The following is a 22,186-nucleotide window of genomic DNA, read 5'->3' as shown; positions in this document are numbered from 1 at the left end:
TTTTATGTAAAAAGATGCAAAATCTTTATTTACAACAATTTGAAGCATTTCTAAAGCAATTAAAAACAGCATAATTACAATATTTTCAGTGTACAATAACAGTATAAACAAAACACGTTGCTACAGTTGTACTGGGTCATTTGGAGTCATTCAGTTTGGTTCTGTTATTGGCTCCAACAGTTGCAAATTCTGTACAGCATTTCGCAGCAAAGCACAACACACCAGTGTCTCTGTCCCCTCTGAGATTTGTCTTTTTTAACATTGCCAATGAAAAGATATAATTGTTAACTCTCCTGTTAACAGGTCACGGACGTCGAATGACTCCCCTGTTGCACGAATCCAAAGAGCTCAAATACAGCGGCTCCAGCAGTAAAACCCTGAATGTCACGCAACCGTTTCTGTACTGTGACACCTACAAATGACAGGCGGTGAATCTACACATTAGCAGGTTTCCATATCAGTTTCAGAACACTGTAATTCATCTCTCGGTTTCCTCCCTGCCATGCTCTCCTCTCACACTCCAGCTGTAATACAGTACTTCTAAATGAGGTCTAAGGTTTCACACGGCACAATATCAGAAATCAACATGCAGTCACAGCGCTCTCAATGTCGCAGCGTTGGAAAAGCAAAGCGAACGAGTCTGCCGCGCAGAAAGACGCGTCTGAGACTTTTATGTCAATTTTTTGTCAGGAAAGGATCAGCACGGGGCGGAACTAGAGACGGAAAGTAGAGCGATAAAAACTAAATGTGGACAAAATGACACAACGTTTTCATATCTGACTTAAGTTTTACTGTTTTAGTAGGGGCAGGGTTTAAAACCTTATAACGGGCGGTGATGGTGTTAAAGAGGGGATTTGTAAAATGTGTAAAAAATGTGTTAAGACCTAATGTGTTAAGCTTGAGTTTCTGGAAATAATAAACTGTTCAGCATAATAGGTCCATTATTTTTTCAGTGTTATTAATGAATGCCAAATAAACAACTTTAAAACATTGTAGTACTATCAATAAATGTCTGCTGCTTGTAACTCTGAATAGCCAACGCTCATGGACAGATTATGAGACAACGGGCACCTGGACAGTTATGTAAAAAGGTCCCCAACACCGTCCACATAGGAGAATCTCTTTTTCGTATCTCTTTTTTTTAGCTTTTTACGGCCATTTGTGGTTGTTTTGAGTCTTCGTAATCATTTTGCATCACTTTGTTGTTCGCGTCAAGTCCCTCTGTAGTTGTTCGTGTGTCTTCATAGTCAGTGTGTACCTTTTTATGGTCGTTTTGCATCTCTTTGTGGTTTTGTTGTATCTCTTTGTGGTTTTGTTGTATCTCTTTGTTACCAATAAGCAACCTATCACTTTACGAGTATTGGGGGCCAATCAGATTCAAGGAGTTCTGGCTTTACCTACGGGTGCTGTTGTCGACTAATATGTCTGGTCCACTGTTTACAGCCAGTAACTTTATGATATCTGTCCTCAACATAGGATTTTAAGGATACATCTGTACAAAAGATGGTTCTTCTGTTGGCTCTACGCACTGAAATGAATCATCTATGTCATTACCTTTTATATTAAGCGTGCGATAACAAATGTAACAAATGTCAACAAGCTTCAGTTACTGAATAGACAGTAATCCATCATCTCATTGGAGGAAGGGTGAAAATGAAACTGTCAGGCTGAAGAGTTAATTCAATGCTATTAAAACATGTGATTACACAGATGAAAGAGGAGCTGCAATAAGTGTTCAGGAATGATGAAAGCCAGGTACACACTTGGTCTGCGATGCATTCCTGTTGACACAACTGTGCAAACATTCAAGCCGAGCTCACACACGTACTCAGATGAATTTGGTTATCGATCGCGTTTCAACAAACTTCTGTTGCTGCTGCTCTGATTTGCTGTTGTCGTTTGAATAACCTTACAGGGAGCAACATTCAACAGTTATGAAATGTATTTGTTTAAGAAGATAAAATTCAACACATGTAACACTCACAACAACACAGTATGTTCAATGCTGCTAACAGAGACTTTCATTTGAAACAGAAAACTTCCATTGCACTATGGGGGATTCATGAAAATTACTTCTCAGGTCTTCAACAAACTGTTTCATAGTACTTTTCTGACTCTTAATGATGGTGACAAGTATTTTAAAGAAAAACAAATGACATTCCCATTACCATTCCAGCCTGGCTGTAGCACACACTCATTGAATCTGATGTGATTTTATGATCAATTGGTGCAGATTGAAGATCAACGTACAGCATGGCAGAGAATGTGTTAGAATTTCACTTGTACCACACAAAACAAGCCAGAAAACAAAAACTTTGCACAAATCTTTTGCGGTCAACATTCACACTGCTTTTTAAGACATAATGTTTGATGTTGTGTTGGGCTGGACACGGTATATCAAAACCCAGTCTGGGCTATGGCAAAATCCATTGCTTTGGAAACCAGGATGCTTCCATAGAAAGCTCAGGGAAGTGGACAGTACCTCACCCTCTAACCCAGGCAAGGTGGTTAACCAGATGTACATTTGCCAAACCAACTAGTTATTCTCTATCCTTGAAGTCTTTCCTAGGTACCTAAACCAAAAATTGACAGATTCTGCCGCTAAAAAAAATTTAAGCTTTATCGTAAGTGTTCTACAAAATTGACTTAAATGAGAATTAACAGTTCTGTTTAGCAAACATACTTTTCTGGTTAAGTTTGTCATCTCCCAGAAATGAACAGGCCAGGGCTGTTCTACATGAGAACTTATATGTTTTAATGCATCTTAACAGTTCAAAGTATAAATGTATCTAATCTCACCATTGTTTGACTCACCGCTGTGAGCTAAACAGTCAGTGACAAAACCCTCTTTTACTCTGCATGATTCAGTGTTTGGTTGTAGTCCAGAAACCTCTCTCTGAGAGTGTTTAATGACCTGGCAGGCACGAGGAGACTTGGCCCGGTCTGAATCACTGCACTAATAAACGGATAACACGACCTTGTCAACAAAACAATACTTGCCAGCTACATTCAGTCTAGCTGCTGATGTTGAATCCAGACACTGAAACAAAGAGCAGTGGAAGACGGTCCTGTTAGATCAAACTGCTTTATATCAGAGTAAGGTTGGTAAATGCAACACCTAGATAACGAGTTCATAAGACAACTAGAGGACACATTATAATGGTTTCAGTGACTTACATGATTGATTTTGTTCATTGTCTTGCATCTTTGACTTTTACACTGCAAACTGACAGCTTAGTAACAAGTACTCAATTCTAATTACCGTATGGATAAGTGAGGTAACCTGCTCCTGCTTTTCCTTTTCAATGTGCAAAATCTTTTGTTTTATGTTGTTTATGAGTTTTGTTTAATGTTGAATAAAACCACAACAAGAACAGAAATGAAACCCATTAATGCTTTTGCTCTTTGATTTTTTTTCACTTTGGCTGGAGTTGTTACAGAAGCACGCTAGTTTTTCTGTACAGAGGAAGGTTGGTATCAGTTATCAGTTTTGTTTTGGTTTTTTTATCAATACAAAGGGTCAAATCTGTCCGGGCAGGTTCGGTTTACACATTAAAAATAATGTCTTTGTATTTGTGTATCAATTGCTGTTTAATAAGTGGTATAGTAGTCATGAAATACATAGATGAGACAATAGTTTTGCAATTTTCCAACAAACATAGATTTTTAAAACTAGTGGAAAGAAACGTGTTCTTATTATTTATCTAAACGGCAGAATGGGTACTTTTAAGGGGACAACAATCCGGATCACAGGGTTTAAAAATTTACCAAGGTATTGAAATATGACACACAAAACAAAATGGACACTTTATCTTCAATGTATACAAACACATTAATAAACTGCATTCAGACAGGATTAATTTCTCCTAGGAATTATTTACATTCCCAAATACTATGTAGAAAGGAAAGCTCTCCTTGGAGTATTAATCCTGTCCAAACAGGTCTTAAATTGTGGCAGTCTGAAAAAAACAGCATGGCATTCGATTATCTTTCATGTGGATACCTACATCATTTAACACTCAACACAATTCATTTCTGCAGATAAAAACGCTGGCATACAGTTGGCTCTTATTGAATTACAACTCAGATACATGTAATTCATGTAACAAAACATGAAACGGTACAGTAGTTAAAGACTGTCGTGTGATTAAAATGATGGATAAAAATGAACAATTTGGCCGGTTGGTTCCCACACAGGTCACGAGTCTATTGCACGCTTGATCAGGACCTGACAGGAGTGCAAGATAAATGTTCCCTGCCTGAAACCTTCAGGAGAAAAAGGATTGGGGAAAATGTTGTGAACTGGACCCACATGTTTTAACAACCCTGGGTCTGCAGAGTTGATCAACCAAATAACTTGTAATCTCTGTACAAAAAAAACAAACTTAAAAGAGGCTAAAAAAGTAAACAGAAAACTGTACAAGGCACTTTTGAATTTCCACAGGCGTAATTTTCCACGGAGGCAGATTTAGATGATATGAGTGCCTCTGGGCTGGAAAGGAGTGCAAAATCCCGGCTCTTTGGTGGTATTGTAAAGGATCAGAGACCGTGAAAGAAAAACAGAGGTGAAAAAACAAAAATTCTAACATTTTAGAGTTCCTTAAAGGTGTTAACAAATCATCTCCAGAGTCAAAAGTCTCCTTCCTCAATAGGTGGAAGAGAGGAAGTAGAGTAAAAATTAGGTCCTCATACACAAAAAGGAGATTCAAGGTTTGATAGATCCAAAACATTATCAAAGAAAAATGCTACGTCTGCTGGGTTTCTCCAAAGACTAAACCTGAGAGTGGTCCTGGCTGTCTGTGCTGCCTTGCAAGTAGATTATCCGTCCGATCAGGAGGAGCAGGAGGCCCACGCAGAGCAGCATGGCGGGCTCCTGGTGGATGTGCGGCAGCTGGTTCGGATTGATCACAATCCGCCTTTGTCCGCCTGCCACCCCCTGGAACAGAGAGGAGGGAGAGACGAAGATATGTTTCAGTTTTAATGAGAAATATGTTACAAATATACAGCGTGGCTGCATCAAAATTAGAGATGTTCTGATACAATTTTTTCCTTTCCAATACCGATTTCGATACCTGGGCTGTGGGTATCGGTCGATACTAAGTACTGACCCGATACCAATGCGTGTTAACAGCTATATATGCTAGAAACCCTATATGGATGTGCTATGATTGCTATCATTATTGTATAGCCTGGCGCCGGTAAAACCTCACAGAGACTGATAGAACCATTTAAAACTGTAGCAAAAGCAACTTAAATAAACCTTGGAATAAATAATTCCCTTATGACTTACTCACGGAACTCGTTTGCTTGCAGCACCGCACTTTGAAAGGCAAATGTTGACGGCAATACTGTGTCCACCCAGTGTGCAGACTCAGCAAAGACACAGGTCTTTCAGCCTAAATGAAATGCGCTCCCTCACTGTCTCATAAAGTTTGGGTAGAGCACTTTTGTCATGCTATTTTGTGTGATGTGTCTTCAAGTGCTTTATAAGGTTGCTGGTGTAGAAATTGGCAACACTCGTGCCATCCCTCAAAATCACAGCCTTGCACACTAGACATGTCGTTGTTTTACTAGTGGGGTTATCCAGAATAAAATGATGCCAAATAGCTGACATGTTGCTAACACCATCTGGACTCCTCTACCACTCTACCTCCTCTTGTTTGATACTTTGTTTTAGCTTTCATGTTTTCTACTTTGTGTTTTGTCATATCACACTTCCTGGATTTTGGGATTATATGTTGTTGTTGTTGTTTTTTTATTATCATTATTTTAGCTTTTTATCAAAAGCCTGTTTGTAGTTCCCAATCCGGTTTACCAAATTTTTTACTAAATTGTACCGAAAATAACTTTATTGTAGTTTTATTTAAAACCAATGTCCTGTTCTTGAAGTTATTCATGTCCAGATGATGCATTTTCATCGGCTTTTGCATCTCATGCTCTCATATCACTCTCATTTTCGAGTGTGCTGTGAGAATATATACATCAACTGTTAAGTTAAACACCCTGCAGTCCCTTGATGATTTAAAATCAAAGAGAGAGACACACATACTGTGTGTTTACATCCACAGGAAGCAGGTAAGTACAGTTCTCTATATCCTGCTACACAACTCTTTACTCTGGCTGTCTCCAGGTGTGATTTCTTTACATCATTGTGTGTATGAATGCATATGAGCAATATGTGTTTATGTTTAAATTTGTCTGATGGCTACTGGTCTTACAAATTTAGCAACCTTTTCTAAGAAAGCTCACACAAATGCATACGTTTTTTAAGGTTCTCATTCAGTGCTGTATGTCAAAAGCAACTGAGGCCAAGATATCTTGATATATACTCTTACTACTTTCACAAACAATGGATCCTGCATTTCCAATTAGTCATAAGACTGACTCAAGATGATGACTTCATCAGGGTAATTATCAGACTTTAAAACTCACCATCCAAAGCCATAAAAGACATACAATAGATATACAACTGTAGTATACTCTTCATTACGGTTAAACACCACCAGTACCAACAGGCAACAAGAGCTGAGTATGCAGAAAGTTGAATCAGGTCATGCTGAGTCTGGCTGGATTGTCCAGTCCTCAGGCATTTATTCTACTGAACATTACATCACCTACAATAGGAGGACTAAATCAATAAGTGAGATCATCTGTAGTTTCAATTAGGACCCTAATTGTTTCTTTAAATTGTAGCCTCAACTGTCTTTTCTGTCTCTTGATTCTAGAAGACTTCTGCATCCATTCTGACACACTTGGCAGGCAGTTAAGAGAAACAGGTGTTTCTTTTCTTTTCTGCTCTCTATTCCTGCAATCAAAAGCCCTGTGCATTGGCCTCCGGCCAATGATCCAGCAGCGGCAACTTTACACCAATAACAGATCAGCCAGATGAATATAAGAGAAAGGATATTTCCCCTTGGCTGGATGCAGACCAGGGAACTTGGGTCAGAGAAGAAACCTCTCCAGACACTACATGGTTCCTGTGGCTGAGTAAGGGAGTAAAAGTGGATGGAGACCTCCAGAAAAACAGAAAACAGTTTCTAGTGGCCATTGGTAGAAGGCTGTGGTTGTACTATGCAGCTCTCATGTAGGAAATCTTTGAATGTTTGAATGTAAAGCAAAGTTATGCTTAAAAAAACATATCCTCAGCTACTATTGCTGTAGTAAATAAAGGTCTAGAGAAGAAACCTTACACTCTAACTGAGGTGTTTACAAGAATAACTACGGAATTTACAAGAGCAGAATCAAGAATCAGTTTTTCCGCTGGAAGATAGATGTCCTGTTTTGGCACAAGAATTTAAATACAGCCTGACCGGATGTACTGTACAATACCATCCAGACATAGACTGGCACAAAATAAGCCCTTGGCCCTGGGGCGAGACTGTTCTCTGAAAAACAGGATCTTTATGGACGAGAGCAAGAGAGGAATATCAAAGCTGTGTGGTTTGATTCGAAAAGTGAGCCAAAAATCACAGAAACCCATAATGCCAGAGGAGGAAACAGGTGAGAGGAAGAGAAGTTAACCCTATGATTCATGTTTCAAATTCTGCTTCTGAGCTGCTAGAATACTGATTTGAACCAGGCTTGACCTTGGGGTTCCTGTATAGAACCAGTTTGACAAGCCTCATAGAATCATGGAGATTAATAGACAAAGAAATCCATTGCAGAAGAGACACCCACGAAAACAGACCACAAGACCCAATATGTCTTCCGGATGTGCATCATCAAGAAAGCTGATCTGGCCAGTGATAAGCTGGTACAGGTAACTGAGAGGCCGGTTGTGGGAAATGAGGACCTGGTGTCATGTGTCTAACCTAGCAACCCACTGGATCAAGTACTGGCTCAGATTGCCATTGGCTTTCATTGGCTGGTAACTAGCATGCCTTGGCTAGCTATGTTAGCTACCAACTAGTATGGTTTTCTTCTTGTTTATTTTATTGACAGGCTGGAGTCAAATATGCCACATTACTGCCACCAAGTGTCATTAAATTTGGTACTGACATTCATGTTTCTCAGGTATTGTACAAACTCATAATAGCCATCATCTGGTCAACATTTTAATCTGTCCAATACTATGGTTAATGATGAAAATTTAGTGCTGATTTGTAAATGAAAGCACATAAAAACGCTAAACCGAAAATGGTTAACATGGTGACCATTGTACCTGTGAAAGCTCAGGATGTCAGCATTGTTACTGTTATACCTAACATCTCCTCACAGAGACGTTGGTGTGGCTGTTAACTGTTTTAAATTGTGGGAGTTTAAATTAAATCCACCATTAAAGAAGAAAAACTGACTGCCTGAGTGTAAATCGTTGAGGAGACACCAGTGTAGGAAGTAGACTCAGAGGTGTCAGAGCCATTTGACTGCCGCTAAACTCAGCCAGGAGCTCCCCAAATGTCATCAAGGAACTGTTGTGTTTGGCAGTGAAGTGAAGAGCGAACTCTCTCCAAACATTGATTTTTTGGGGGATTTGGTTTCATCTCCACAACCGAAACTTCTACTATTATCATAAATCAAGATGTGTGTGGGTGCAGAAACTTAAGTGAACACCATTTAGTTCAGCCTCTACTTTCATTTGGAGCTCCAAAGTTTGTCGTTTGCCATCACAGATTAAAGTTCTGTCTCTGTTAAAGATAGAAAGTTAAGATGGATTTTGAAGGGCAATTAGTGTAAAAGCAGTAAAGACTGCGATCTTCGTTCTCTGATTTATTATACCATTTCTTGCCTTTATGTAATTATACATTTATGTTGTGAAAAACTTTACAGTAAGTGTTATTGATATTCATTTGCTTGCAGCAGCATTTTTTCATGTTGCACATTAGAGACTATTCTCCCCTCAAAACTGCTCTGGAAGTCAGACACAAGCTTTGTGGTTTTTTTTAGTTGGCAGAGTTTCGGAGATCTTTCCTCACCTCACGAACCGCGCCATGATTTAACTATCAAGATGGTCAACAGTTTGCAAAGTGAGGGAAGAGACCACGTTGGAAGATTTATGAATCTCAAGACAAAGAGCAAATTTACTGAAAGCTTGTTTCACTAGAATATTTTCGATTTGTTGATCTATCTATGTATACATACCTTATACTCAAGAAAAACAAGGAAAGAGCGATTCATTTCATACATGTCAGTTTTAACCTCCTTCCCAAAATCCTTCCACTTTATTGTATATCCAGTTGTGTAATCGTGGTAGGCACTTATTATATTTTACAGCTCATGAAAGTGCAGAAAAACCTCGGAATGACAACATAACAGGAGGATGTGATGAACCTGGGAGGAGCCGAGTCTTCATTTATGTGGTTAAACACAACTCAGGCACTGACATCTGACCAACATCTGTACACAATGTGTATCAAATCATCTCTGGAATGGTTAATGACTACTTCAGTGCACCTGGTTGCATTTACACCTGGATTCACTTAGATTAATCATCATCAGATGGCTGTCTGATAACAGAAGGTGCATGCTCGGGGTTACTTCAAATAATTTAAAGGAGAGTTAGAGTTCTTTAAACACACTTATTTGCTTTCTTGCTGAGTGATCAATGAGAAGATCGATCGATCAGTTGATCACTCTCAAAACTGTGTGTGCGGTATGAAAACAGAGTGGCTTACTATCCAGTTAAAGAGAGGGTGTTATGTACCTTAATCGTTTGTTGAAGGAGAGATCAGAGCTTGGTGTGTGTGTGTGTGTGTGTGTGTGTTTGTGTGTGTGTGTGAGGGGGTGTTCAGGACTATGCAAAACTACTTCATCTTTAACACTGTTTGCAGACAATAAGGCCGGTCCGATAGTTGGGTGAGTAGTTGTATTTCACAGTCAAGAACAGGGAGTTTGATTTCCACTGCAATCAGACGCAGATGTGCTTCTCAGCTGGAAAACTCCATCTGAGAGTCAGACCTGAAGCCAAAACCAGTTTCACTAACCAACACTCTTCATATTCAACGTTACCAGGATTACAGAAAAGGAAATACACACACACGCACACAGACACACATGGGTAATCCTCTAATAGTCACCTCATTTAAACTCTTACCTCAAATAACCCCTTCCATCATTCATCGCAGAAAACCTGTTGCCACAAATTGTTTTCACGCTGTCACTGCAAATCTGCCAGCTTCTAACAACGAGTTCAACTGGCGCGTGTGCACGCACGCATGCACACAAAGGCACCACCATGTGCAGTACATCCACAGCACAAGAGAAAAACCATGCAGGCAGATGGCCAATCAGCTTACTAGATAATCAGTCAACCAGAAAATCCACCAGTCAGAGAGTAAATCAATGCAACAATGAAACAACCACACCGTCATTCAGCCAATCAAACAAACAAGATGCTGATTATGATGGCATGTTTATCAAAATTAGTCCAGATTGAGCTTGGTTTAAAAGCGTTTCTAATATCCAATGTTTTATCTTTTAAAATACCTTTTCCACATTGTTATGGGCTGCTGTGACTCAGTAGGTACAGCGAGTCGTACAGTAATAGGAAGGTCACTAGTTCAGTACTATTTAGTTCAATTGACATAATATAAAGCAGGTCAAATATTGTTAGGAGGCGTCAACGTCTGAGATTTGCATCCATGTCTTAAAGTAGTAAATCATGTTTTAAGTCAAAAAGTTAACATAAAAAAAGACAAGAAGACTTGGTGTTCAATGTTATGAATGACCTGTCTCAGGTTTAAAGTGTCTGCAGGTTCATTTTTATGAGATTTTGTTTTCACCCTGTTTGTTACAGGATTACACAAAACCTACAGAATGGATTTCCACACATTTTGGATGGGGGGGATGAGTGTCGGCTCAGAATAGATAACATTAACTTTTGGTGTGGATCCAGAATGAATGCATGGATTGCAGTGAAAAACAATCAGGGGGCTTGTAACTATGAGTGAGCACAATTTAATCTGGCTCTTGGATCTGATGAGCTTAAATTCTTGTTAAGGACCATGGGGCCTTGTTGGAAGTGTGCAGTGTCATACCAGTTACATGACTCTGGCCCTCCTTCTTCTGATATTTTTTTCTTTGTGTTTAGAAACTATCGACTTTTAAACATCTCATCTTGCTCCTCTTCTTGACTCTGTCTTTTCACAGTGGAAACATTGAGTCAGTCCGTTCCAAAAAGCTCATGTGATTTTGTTTGGTCACCACAACTTACTATGCTGCATCTCAAAATAGCTCTCTAAACAAGGCTACACTTACAAGAACACACACACACACACAGACACACTTACAATGTAAGCTGTTATATTGTTTCACTATCCTTCTCACTCTTACCTCTCTCTGCCTCTAAGTGCCACTTTGCAAACCTCCCCGAACACTATAATTTGAAGGTTTTACCTCTTAAATTTTTTTTATTTATTTTTTTTCCAGGGGATTTCTTGTTGTAGGAGCGTGCATAACAAGTTTAATCACAGAAGTTTGCAGTTTCTCTTACATTTTGTACATGTAAACATCGGTCTGTACATCATCCTTTACATACAAACCCACACAACACATCATCGCCCGCAGACAGAAGGAGCATTCGTGACGTTGTGGTTTTGTAATCTGACTGACGACCTTCATCACACCACCTCTATTATAACTTATCTCTTTAGCCCCCCCCCCCCCCCGATGTGTGAAGACGTAAGTGCAAAAATATCCCGGCAAGCTTTTCTCTGTTCTGTGTGCAACAGCTGTTACAGTATGTCCATTCCCCCCCCCCGAAAGGCTATGTTGGAATTTGTGCAATATGAAAAGGTCAGAAACACAATTTAAGACAAGCACTGAACAGCTATCAGACTATAAATAGGGCTTCAATAAATCAGTGTTTAGTCCTGCATTGCACTGAGAGAAACAGCTAAGCACTCTTAATGGATAAATAAGGGTTAAAAATACTGTCTTTCTCCCGCTCTTTGTCTTTCATGCACACTTGGACACACATAAACAAAAACACAAGCAGCCAGTCAGTGACACCCGGCTGGTCCACAATGTTCCTCTGAGTTATTTCTGTCTTCAGGACAAAGGGTTTTACCTCTTACTGAAAGATGACAGAGTGTGTGCTGGAGTTTGTTTGAGTGTGTGTGTGTGTGTGTGTGTGTGTGTGTGTGTGTGTGTGTGTGTGTGTGTGTGTGTGTGTGTGTTTTGGCAGGATAATTAGACCTTGTGCTTTGCTCCCTGAGAGTTTTTTAACCACAGGGCTGAGCCGTAATGAATCTACACTGTCACGGACCCTAGACTGACACACCACACTCACATACACACACACACACCAGACACCGAACTGAGCACGTTTACAGATGTTTGAAAACAAACGCACACATTGTGTAAATGTTTAACTGGCACACATAATCACGCACACATTGTGTAAATGTTTAACTGGATGAGTTTGTGCGGGGGGGTTGGGGGGTTGGTTGGGTGAGAGAGGCTGGATTATATGAGGACAAACGAGAGCGAGCCAGCGAGAGACAGGAAGAAGACTATCGAAACACAAACAATTACTGGTCATTATATTGGTGATTACACAGCCCTATGCATGCTTTCCTGGCAAATACTCAGTAACCTCAATATGGTTTTTATGTAAAAGTATTTTTAAGGAATGGAAACTTATCAGACAGTGCGGAAAGAAAACACCTGCATGTTTGTGTGCGAGTGAATTATCAGATGATGTGACTCATTTTAAAGCCTGTACAGCCAGGAGTGATGCGGCTCAGCCTCTTGGTCAACGCCTTCAGGCAATGAAACTGAACAGAGCTCTTCTGTCAACAGTGGAAACATGCTGGCAGTTCAGTATTTAACAGTAATGTGATGATAAATTGAAATGTTGGAACTTTATCACTTTAACCAAAAAGTTATTAATTCGGTTTTACATTTTTCTTATCTGTCTTGCTGAGCTTATATGATGATGGAAAATATGTCCATCAAGTTGTTGAGAACTTGCCTACATTTCTTTTTATGCAGATGATTCTCACGCTTCCCTTCTGTAACAGGTAAATCAAAATGTGAAAGCAGGAATGTCATTATTTTTGCATCAAGTATCTGATAAGAACATCTGACCAGATGTTGGCACTACACTAGAATGCAAGCTAAGGGAAAAGTAACGTTATTACAATTCTTCCTGTGGGGAGCACAAATATAAAATGTTACAGCAATCCATCCAATTGTCTTCTAGACATTTTACAAATACCCACAAATGTCAACCTTAAGGCAATGCTAGAGGAAAAGTCAAAGGGATTTATCCTCTGAGGACCGTGAATGTCTTTACCAAATTTTATGCAATTCACCCAATAATTATCAAGATAGTTACAGGGTTCGTACACTTTTTTTAAAATAGTTTTCCATGACTTTTCAATGACTTCTCCATAACCTTTCATTGAATTTCCAAGACCAAAAGTCAGTGCCTCTAAATCAAACCACAGACACAACTTGATCCTAGGTGTGATTGGCAAAGGACAAAAAAACAGGAAAATATACGGCTCCACTATGTCTCTCTTTACATTTATTTTGTTCCATTGTTGGCTTCAGCTAAGAAAGGAATATTTCGCCCCACACATCCTAAATTCTTAGTACAGTGTTTCCCCAAGATTTTTTGTAGTAGCGGTGGTCTGAGTCGGTAACCTAGCAACACTAGGGGGGTCCGGGTGCATGCCCCCCCAGAAGAAAATCTAGAAAAATAACCCTTTAAATGGTGACTACTGGTGAGATTTTTGAAAAAAAAAATCTTTTTCAGAATTTCAGAATCAGAATCTAAGACATGAGACAAAATAGTGTAGAAGTTGACATTGCTGCTCGAAAATATGTGAACCTCTTGAGCATTAGAAAACTTTTTCACCATTTCTGCATATTAATATTCATATGAAATAGAGGAAGCACTAAAGTACAATAGAAAGAGCTGTGTCTTATTGGTCCAGTTTACTAATACAATTTGCTGCTGGAGTCACTGGGTCACATGACATGGAAGATATTGAAAAAACAATAATTTTGTATTAATATATTTATGCTAAGTAATTTAATGAAGGTCCCTAGATCAGTCTCCAGTGAGTCAGCGCGAGGCTCTGTGAGCTAACCGTCCTCCTGCTGCTGACACTGTGTGAACCTCAGTAAAGTCGCGGCTGGACCCGAGTGAATATCCACTGAATACCCAACCTGAAACCAACTTCACCCCGGTTCGATGAGTCGCCTGTTGCAGCCTTTGAATAGGATGACGAGGATTTCAGTCACTCAACTTAAATGGTGACTTGTAAAAATTATACAAATAGCAGTAATGACAATAATAATTGATTTCAAGATAACTTAGAGTGTAGTGCTTTCACTGTGTACAACTTAAATTCGCCATTCGCCCGTGATATTACACCTACAAAATTCATGTCTTTTTTTATTTTTTTGCGGCAGTGCTGAAAATCCCGCAGTAGAATGCATATAGGGGAAACACTGTCCCTAGTGTTTGACACATCAGATAACCTTCCGCAACGATTGCAGGCTCTTTGGTGGAGCTCTGCTTTCAATGAAGTTCCGTCGTGACAAATAAATGGACTACTTGCGGAGTGACATGAAGACATGAATCAGAGGCACAAAATACGTTGACAGTGGCAGCCGGTTTACTAATACCTGACCCGTGCCCGTTTTAATCGCACATTACATCATTTTATTTATGTTTTACGCATCCTGAATATTATCCACGCAAAGTTTCCATGACCTATCCAAAACTTTACAGGAAATGCTATTTTTCGTTAACTTTTCAAGGACCTAGAAAATGCATTTTCAATTTCCAAAACTTTTCCAGGTTTTTCATGACCGTACGAACCCTGTAGTTAACTTAAACTGACAAATTTTAATCTCGTGGAAGCGCTAGAGGAAAAGTCAGGAGAAATCATCCTCTGAGGACCATGAATGTTTTTACCAAATTTCATGCCAATTCATGTATACAAAATTGAAATACAAGTCTGCTCTAATCTTTGTTGTATCGAAAAATTAGTTTGCAGCCAGACTAGGTGCCCACATCACACTAAGGTCATCTCTGTCTAGCCCAGAGCCAGATATGTTTCATATTGATTCACCTATCCTGCTGGGCCTGTTTGATGACAGTTTGAAGTTCACAACAGTGTTGAGAAATTCCACCAAGTTCTACTCAGATCTTTCAGTTCTTCAATACAAGTTGGAAGATGTAATCCCTTCAGTGTGTCTGGGTTTGATCAAGGTTTCCCATAGGGTCACCTTTCAAGGCAAAGTGGTCTCAGATGAGAGACCATACATGATCTCTCACACAATCATTAGTGAGAAAAGCTCAGAGTGCTGCCAGCAATACAGTATGACATAACAGATATCTGCATATGAAAGCAGATAAATAGAAAACACTAATAAAAGGGCAAATTGTTGTCAGACAATAGCCGATGGGTTCCAAGATTGAATTTCGGCCAATGCGTGCCTCTTCTTTTTGCTTCTCCACATGGACTGTTTACCCACATGCAACCAAAGTCCACTCAAATGAGAGTTGTCAGTACTATTGAATTACTATATGAATTTATATGGACTACAGACAGCAACCAGAACACTTCTGTAACAGAAGTCTTGTCCCTTTCCTTCAGATTCTACATTCATATCCAGACTTCTGTTTAAAGAAATTAACATAAGGGTATCAATACTATATTGTTACTGTGATATGAGACTGACATTTTGGATATTCACAAACCTAAAGATATTGTGATATTATTTAAAGGCCATATCCCCCCACCCTACTTAGTAATGGTGGTTTTAGCTGAATGGTTAGTTGTGGTGGCCTGGCACTGCATACAGGCACCATAACCCACCCATAGAAGTTTTCTATTAGAGTGATGCAATCCCTGATTGGCTTCCGATTGTCCAAGTGTTCCCTATTTGCGATTTGCAGGACAAACTGCAGGACAAACTGAAAGTTTAAAAAAAAAGATAACAATAATCTTTTCTTTTTTCTTTGTGATATGATGAGTAAGTATCTGATTCAAATCTGGAAAACCTGAAAAACATCCTATGCTACTGTGGTTACAAAATCATGCGTAACCATGCGTGTGCACTTGTCCACAGCAACACCAACACCTGGCAAGAGAACAGGGAACAAGCCTCCATGTTCCTCTTTTGAACAAACACACAGTCTTGGACTGTTCTATACCGGTTCACAGAAGGTTTGCCACTAAGACGCATACAAACAGACTCTGTCTTTCTGGTCGTGTGATTAAGTGTTGAGTCACAGCCTCAACTCATCACGTTCTAACATATTTCTCAAACCTCCCTTTTGTTTTTCTCTGCTGCTTGAGTCACAGCTGTGAAGGCCAAACCAGCCTTGCACTGCATGACTCCTGGCACTCACTTCATCCCCGCTTGTGGGATTTTTTATTTATGGAATGAATTTGGTTCTTCCTGACGTCAGCGCACTGCTGTCAGCCGTTAAACTCTTGATTTTCCCAGACTCCTGGGAATAACTTGGTTAAATCCTCAAGCACAATGTTGACAGTATATCTGATCATCCAGCAGCCAGATGAATGCAGAGATTGATTAAAACCAAAACCTGAAAATTGGATGAGTAACCCAGCTCTGTTAATGATGGGTTTGAGAGCAATGTGATGACTGCTGGAACCACGAGTGCACACAAATAACATCCCTTGAGGGGTTTCACAGCTTTTAGGATGCATACGCATACGTAATTGGGGGGATGCAAAAAGAAGAGCGCAGAAAGGGTTAACTGTCTTCCTGTTTGATGCTCATTAGCACCCAGTAGGTTAAACACAGTGGGAGAGGAACATTTCAGACTAATCAGACTGCTCGGCTGAAGAGTTTAAGATTTATAGCTGTTAAGCTTTGGACACTGAGGGAGCTTTTTAAGCTCTTCACTGGGATGTAACAGTCCTGTCATGCCTGTTCTCGACTTTTACTTTTTAATCCCTCTTCTCTGATGAGATTAAAGTAAATTCAAACCAGCTCTGTTTTTCTTCCCTCTTCCTATCTGGCTTCCTAGTCAGCTCTTTGATAGAGGAGTAAATAAACCTGATGATGCAACATGCAGAAATGTTGCCAACGAAGCAGAAGCCAAGAGGAAATAAACTCTTATTACAACTCTAAAACACTGACTGACCGATGGGTAAACTGCACCAGTCAGAGGGTTTATATTCCCTGCAACAATGTGGTTATCTCTTCTGTGAGGAAATAGTCAGGCTACTGTTACTGTAATTTCATTTCATAATCACAGGTTACTTATCCATCTTTCAAAATATTCATCAAGAAATCATACAAATCTGCATAGAGAATGTTTTTGGTGTTTCTCACAGGTCAGCACATACCAATGTTTTGGGTTGAAGGCTAGGTCCACGCCACAACAACAGTAAAAACCAAAGATGTTGGTATTTGACAACCATGATATGAGACTCATAAATGAACCATCTCTCCTCAGCTTCTTTACTCCAACCTTGGAGTTTAAAATGTTACTGTAGCTGTGTCTCAATAAGGGGGATACATTCTTTGAAGGTATGGCCTTCCTAAACCAAGAAGCATTGTTAAATGAGACACTCTACGGAGAATATCCTTCATACCTCATCATCTTACCCCAACCATACCCTTGCATCACCACAGTATTGGGGTCCCTTGTTTTAGTTTTTGTTGTAATTGTGTCGTTAGTCATTCGAATGACGTGAAACCCCATACTTACATTTAAAAGTGTTTTTAGCTGCCAATGCGCTTATTGCAGTAGTACCATCTATACACAATTACATCTAACGTTTACTAATTATCTTTATTAACGACAGATGTAAAAATGTTCATCCTTTAGTAAAGTTTTGTTTACACTGCAGACTTCTTCATAGCTTCTTGTTTTCATCTGCCTGGGATAAACAACATTCACTAACATCTCTATCAGTCAGCCTGCCAAGAAATAATCCACTTCACTGGTGCTACTAAGGCTGAGCAAATAAGCTCTGCTTTTATAATGTGAGCAGTCAATGAGCTTCTCTGGGTCTCACCACATTTAAACATCCTAAGTTGTACCACTAAGTTTTGTTTTTGTTTCTTTCCCACTGCTGGAAACTGCAGAGGAACTTGCAGAGGAAAAGGGAGCTGCAAAGAGAGACGCCCACCCCCCCCCCCCAACAAGTCCATCTTCTGCTCCTCCACTGTTGATGTTTTTTTGAGTCATATGGCTGTTTTCTTGTGTTTTTTGGGGGGTTATTTAACTGCAGCGGTTACTGTGGCATTTGGATTTTCTGCAGTTTCAGGCAGTCTGCTTTGTTATTTTCTGATCAACAGTAATTTCGATTTTCTCACCCCGAGCATAGTGGCAATAACCAGCTGGTCACAGGCTCCCTCAGATCACCCACGGCGGCATTTTAGGGGCATGTTTGTCCCAACACCGCCCTGCCTTATTTCTTGATCTATTGAGCATGCTGCTAACTTTTCAACAACACTGTGCTATACTTTCACACAGTTGTTGTTTTGACTTGATACTGTGTTTTTTATTATTTCTTCTGGTAAACATTTATTAATCAACTGTGGAAATAACATTTTAATGGACATTTTAATTGGATAGGATCTTAAAGCGATGAACACAAGGTTCACATGGATGGGACAAGTTTACATAAACCTTAAAAAAACACAAAAACTTAAGATAACTAACCCCACTAATAAAAAAAAAAGTCCACAAAAGTATGTTGAATTCTACAATAGTCATTTACATCTGTTAGTTAACCACAGTCTTCTTCTCAAAGCCAATCAGGCGACCTACCACAGCTGCTGAGCATTCAACACTTTACTGAACAAATAGGGTTGCTAGCAGTTCCTCTCTATAACCAGATCCCTTCTCCCACACACATACACATGCAAAAATAGTGTCTGTGATCACTGACCCTTAGAAGAAGCTGTCTATTGAAGTCGTCTCCAATGCGTCGGAGCTCTCGTCCAATTGCCTCCGCTTGCATGTCCCCTGCTGCGTTTTGTGGCCGTGTGCTAGAGGGGCTGGGAGAGTGTCCTGAAACAGAGAGGATAAAAAACATGCCACATTTGCTATAACAATACAGTTTTGCAATGATTAAAAGGTTTAAAAGCTCCTCCACTGTGACAAAATGTTAAAGTCATAATCTTGTGACGATGCTTAATTGACGTGAAGCACAAAATGTAGTCTAACAAGTATGCAGCTTTATGTATGGTTGCGGGTTTAAGCATGAAAACATTGTAAAACTTCAGTACCAATATATTTGAAATTTTACTGGTAACATTAATAGAAACCAGAGATGCCTCTGTGGATTTATTTACAGCACTGTATATAGCAGTGGTTGCTAAATTGGGTTGTCAAATATACTTGGACATGCCAAAGTAAAGTATATGTGTAGGAAACACTGTTATGCAGGTAACATGTATGAGAAGATAGTCTAGGGTTTAAGGTGCCCTATGGGTGACTCATATGCTTGCTGAAACAAGACTGAGCGCCAAGTACAACAAAGGGCATCTTCCCATTATGTTACCATAGTCTGAACTAATTTCACTCCTAGAAGCAAGACATACAAAAAATAAACATCTTAAGATTCAAAAGGACGCAGAAAACGTATTAGTGACAGAACACACACACACACACACACACACAATTTTTCCCTGATTATGCTACAATGTGAGCACCAAATCCATGTTGAAATCGACAGGGGGGAGGGTTAGTGATCTGTGAGCTGTCCAGTGGTGTATTTTGGCTAAGCTATGGCGCTAATAGCTAACAGCAGGATTGAAAATTTCTGTTCAGAGTCACAAGAAACTGCAGTTTAGATAAAAAAATGTATTATGTTCTAGTACTAAATTTAGTACATCAGCATAGTTTGGAGTATTTAGAATGCAAGTACTTTCAGATAACAACAACAGATGACAAAAAAATAGGGTTTAAAGACCAATAAGATCCTGCAAGCTCGACTTGATTCATCCTTTGATTTCCACTCTTATAACAAACAGTGAGGACATGCATGTAATGTGCATGTCCAGCTTTCACAATAACATCAATGACATGAACGCAGCATTAATGGTCACAGTTACGAAACTGCATGTTCGGATCACCAGCAAAATCCTTCCCGCAGTAACAGTTTGAGGAAATCAAATAACAAACAGACAAAACAAAACAAAAGCAGACAAGCAGAGTGTGATTCGGTGAGTAGGTGTCTCACAGCATCACACACTTTTGTTAGTTTTGACCCAGTTGAGTTTATTTGATGTTATAATAGATGCATGCGCACAATGTTGTGCTAAAAAACACAGATGAGATGAAAAGCCTTAGCATTCATTATTCATTATTAGTATTCATGCAGGTGAGGTAAAAAAAAAAGACAACAAGAGACACACAGGCATCCATATACTTTTATGCTTACTCTGACAAACTATTGTTATGCAGATAGATGAGTACATACCACAAAATCAAGAGGATTTCCATGTGAAATAACATCATCAAATGTGTGTGTGTCCCACTGGCATCATAACAAAGACAGAGAAGAATACCACTCCGCCAGCTGACCGGGTGAGCGAACGTGTGCGTATGTGTATGCATATTTGTATTTTCGTGGTTAATGTGTTATATTTTCAGTCTGAACTACAGTATGACTATGAAAGGCTCTGACCTCTTACTGATCTCCACTTATGACTCATGAACTCTGTTATGAAACCCAGACTTAATATTTCTCACATCCTCCGATTTTGAAGAGACCAACACAGCTTACTGCGCGTTTACGATGGGAAATATTGGATTGACAGCACTAATCACTGCACAAAACACTGTGTTGGAGGTCTCAGGTAGTGCTTTCTCTACCACATCTCCCAGAGTGCAAGAGTCAATTGTCTAATTACTGTTCAGCCATGTTCGGAACTATGTGAAGGCTGGTTGGTACCATTTGAACAATGGAGAACAAATAATGGAACAAATATGACTGAAAATGTCTCATAGATATGAATGCAGGTATTAATTTCCTTAAGTAATTAAGTCTGAACAGAGATCTCCATGCTAAAACGAACCGAGAGGAGCTCATATAAGTCAGTCATCCGACGTTGAGGTAATTTTGTATCCCGATAGGCAAACCAGTACTGTTTTTACACACAACATAAACGTACAGCCATGGTACAGATCCTTAAATTTAAATTAAAGTATCTCAAGTGATAAACAGCGGTATAAGTTATTTTGTTGACAAAGCGAGAGTTATCAATACAACCCAGTACTGTTATGATTTCACAAGATATCCAACCTGGTCGGAGGCATTATAAATAACTACATATGTATTATTAATTTTCTCACTGATGGTTTCATTTGTTTATGTAGATCATGTGGAGGCATCAATATTATGTTGAGACAATTGGTTAAAAGTTCATTGTAGAATGGTTAATGGCCAACATATCTTTTTATCTGCAATGAGCTAATTTCGTCAGATATACTGTTCTGGCTCTAGTTTTTAATGTTATTTAGCTCTGTAGCACCCATCACACTGTTTCAACGTCCTGTCTAACTGTTAACTTGTTCCAAAAGACATAAATCTTCAGATACAGTCTTGGTTTAAACCAGAATACATAAGGAATTACTCCTACTTAGCTTTGTACAGAATATTCATTTAGATTTCTGTCAGAGGTTTATGCGTTAGACTGATGCCTTTGGCAAAATCTATCATTGTGCAACCAGCCCCAGGGTTGTTGATAATTAAACTGCTTGAGTATAAATCAAGCTAAGACCAAAACACAAGTTGACTGTTCCACTCTGGCTGAGCCTGAAGAAACACGACTGCAGGTGCGATCTTCCTGCCGCAGCAGGAGGAAGCGTTGTTATAGGATAGCTCTAATCACGCTGTCAGGGAGCAACAACAAGAAGATGATAAACTGATCCTTAAGCTCCGGAGCTCTATCTCACTCTCTAACACACTATCAGTCAGCCTTCTTGATAACTGAGACTTTTCTTTTGCCTCAAGGACAATGTGTGATATTTTGTATGAGTATGTGTTTATCTGTACTATCTGATGGACATAGCAGACAGAATGAGAAGTGAAGAGTTTTCTGTCTGCAGCTTACAAAAGACCAACAGGCCTATTTTGACTGCTACACACACACACACACTGAGGCCTGTTTTGATTGGTGTACTTAATGAATGACACATACATAGGCACGCTGCTCTGTTTTGACTGGTATCTTATCTGTCTGGTTGTAGTCAAAGAGAATAAGGAGACAAAAGGCAATCAGTGAGGCTAATCAG

At 39.4% G+C, this 22,186-nt stretch overlaps 1 protein-coding gene across 1 annotated transcript in view; it reads right to left on the bottom strand.

The window, feature by feature from the left end:
• Nucleotides 1-22,186, bottom strand: part of bcl2l11 (BCL2 like 11) — a 28,329-nt gene continuing 6,143 nt past the window's right edge. Inside the window, exons 3-4 of the mRNA XM_030442609.1 lie at nt 18,834-18,955; nt 1-4,936 (exon numbers count right to left, since the gene is read on the bottom strand). Coding sequence (XP_030298469.1) covers nt 4,772-4,936; nt 18,834-18,955 — 287 coding nt within the window. The 3' untranslated portion in view covers nt 1-4,771. The remainder of the gene's footprint in view (nt 4,937-18,833; nt 18,956-22,186) is intronic.

Source organism: Sparus aurata, chromosome 15, assembly GCF_900880675.1.
Source record: "Sparus aurata chromosome 15, fSpaAur1.1, whole genome shotgun sequence".
NCBI lineage: Eukaryota > Metazoa > Chordata > Actinopteri > Spariformes > Sparidae > Sparus > Sparus aurata.
Note: the sequence above shows the minus strand (reverse complement) of the source record. Positions and strands in the feature narration are given on the sequence as shown.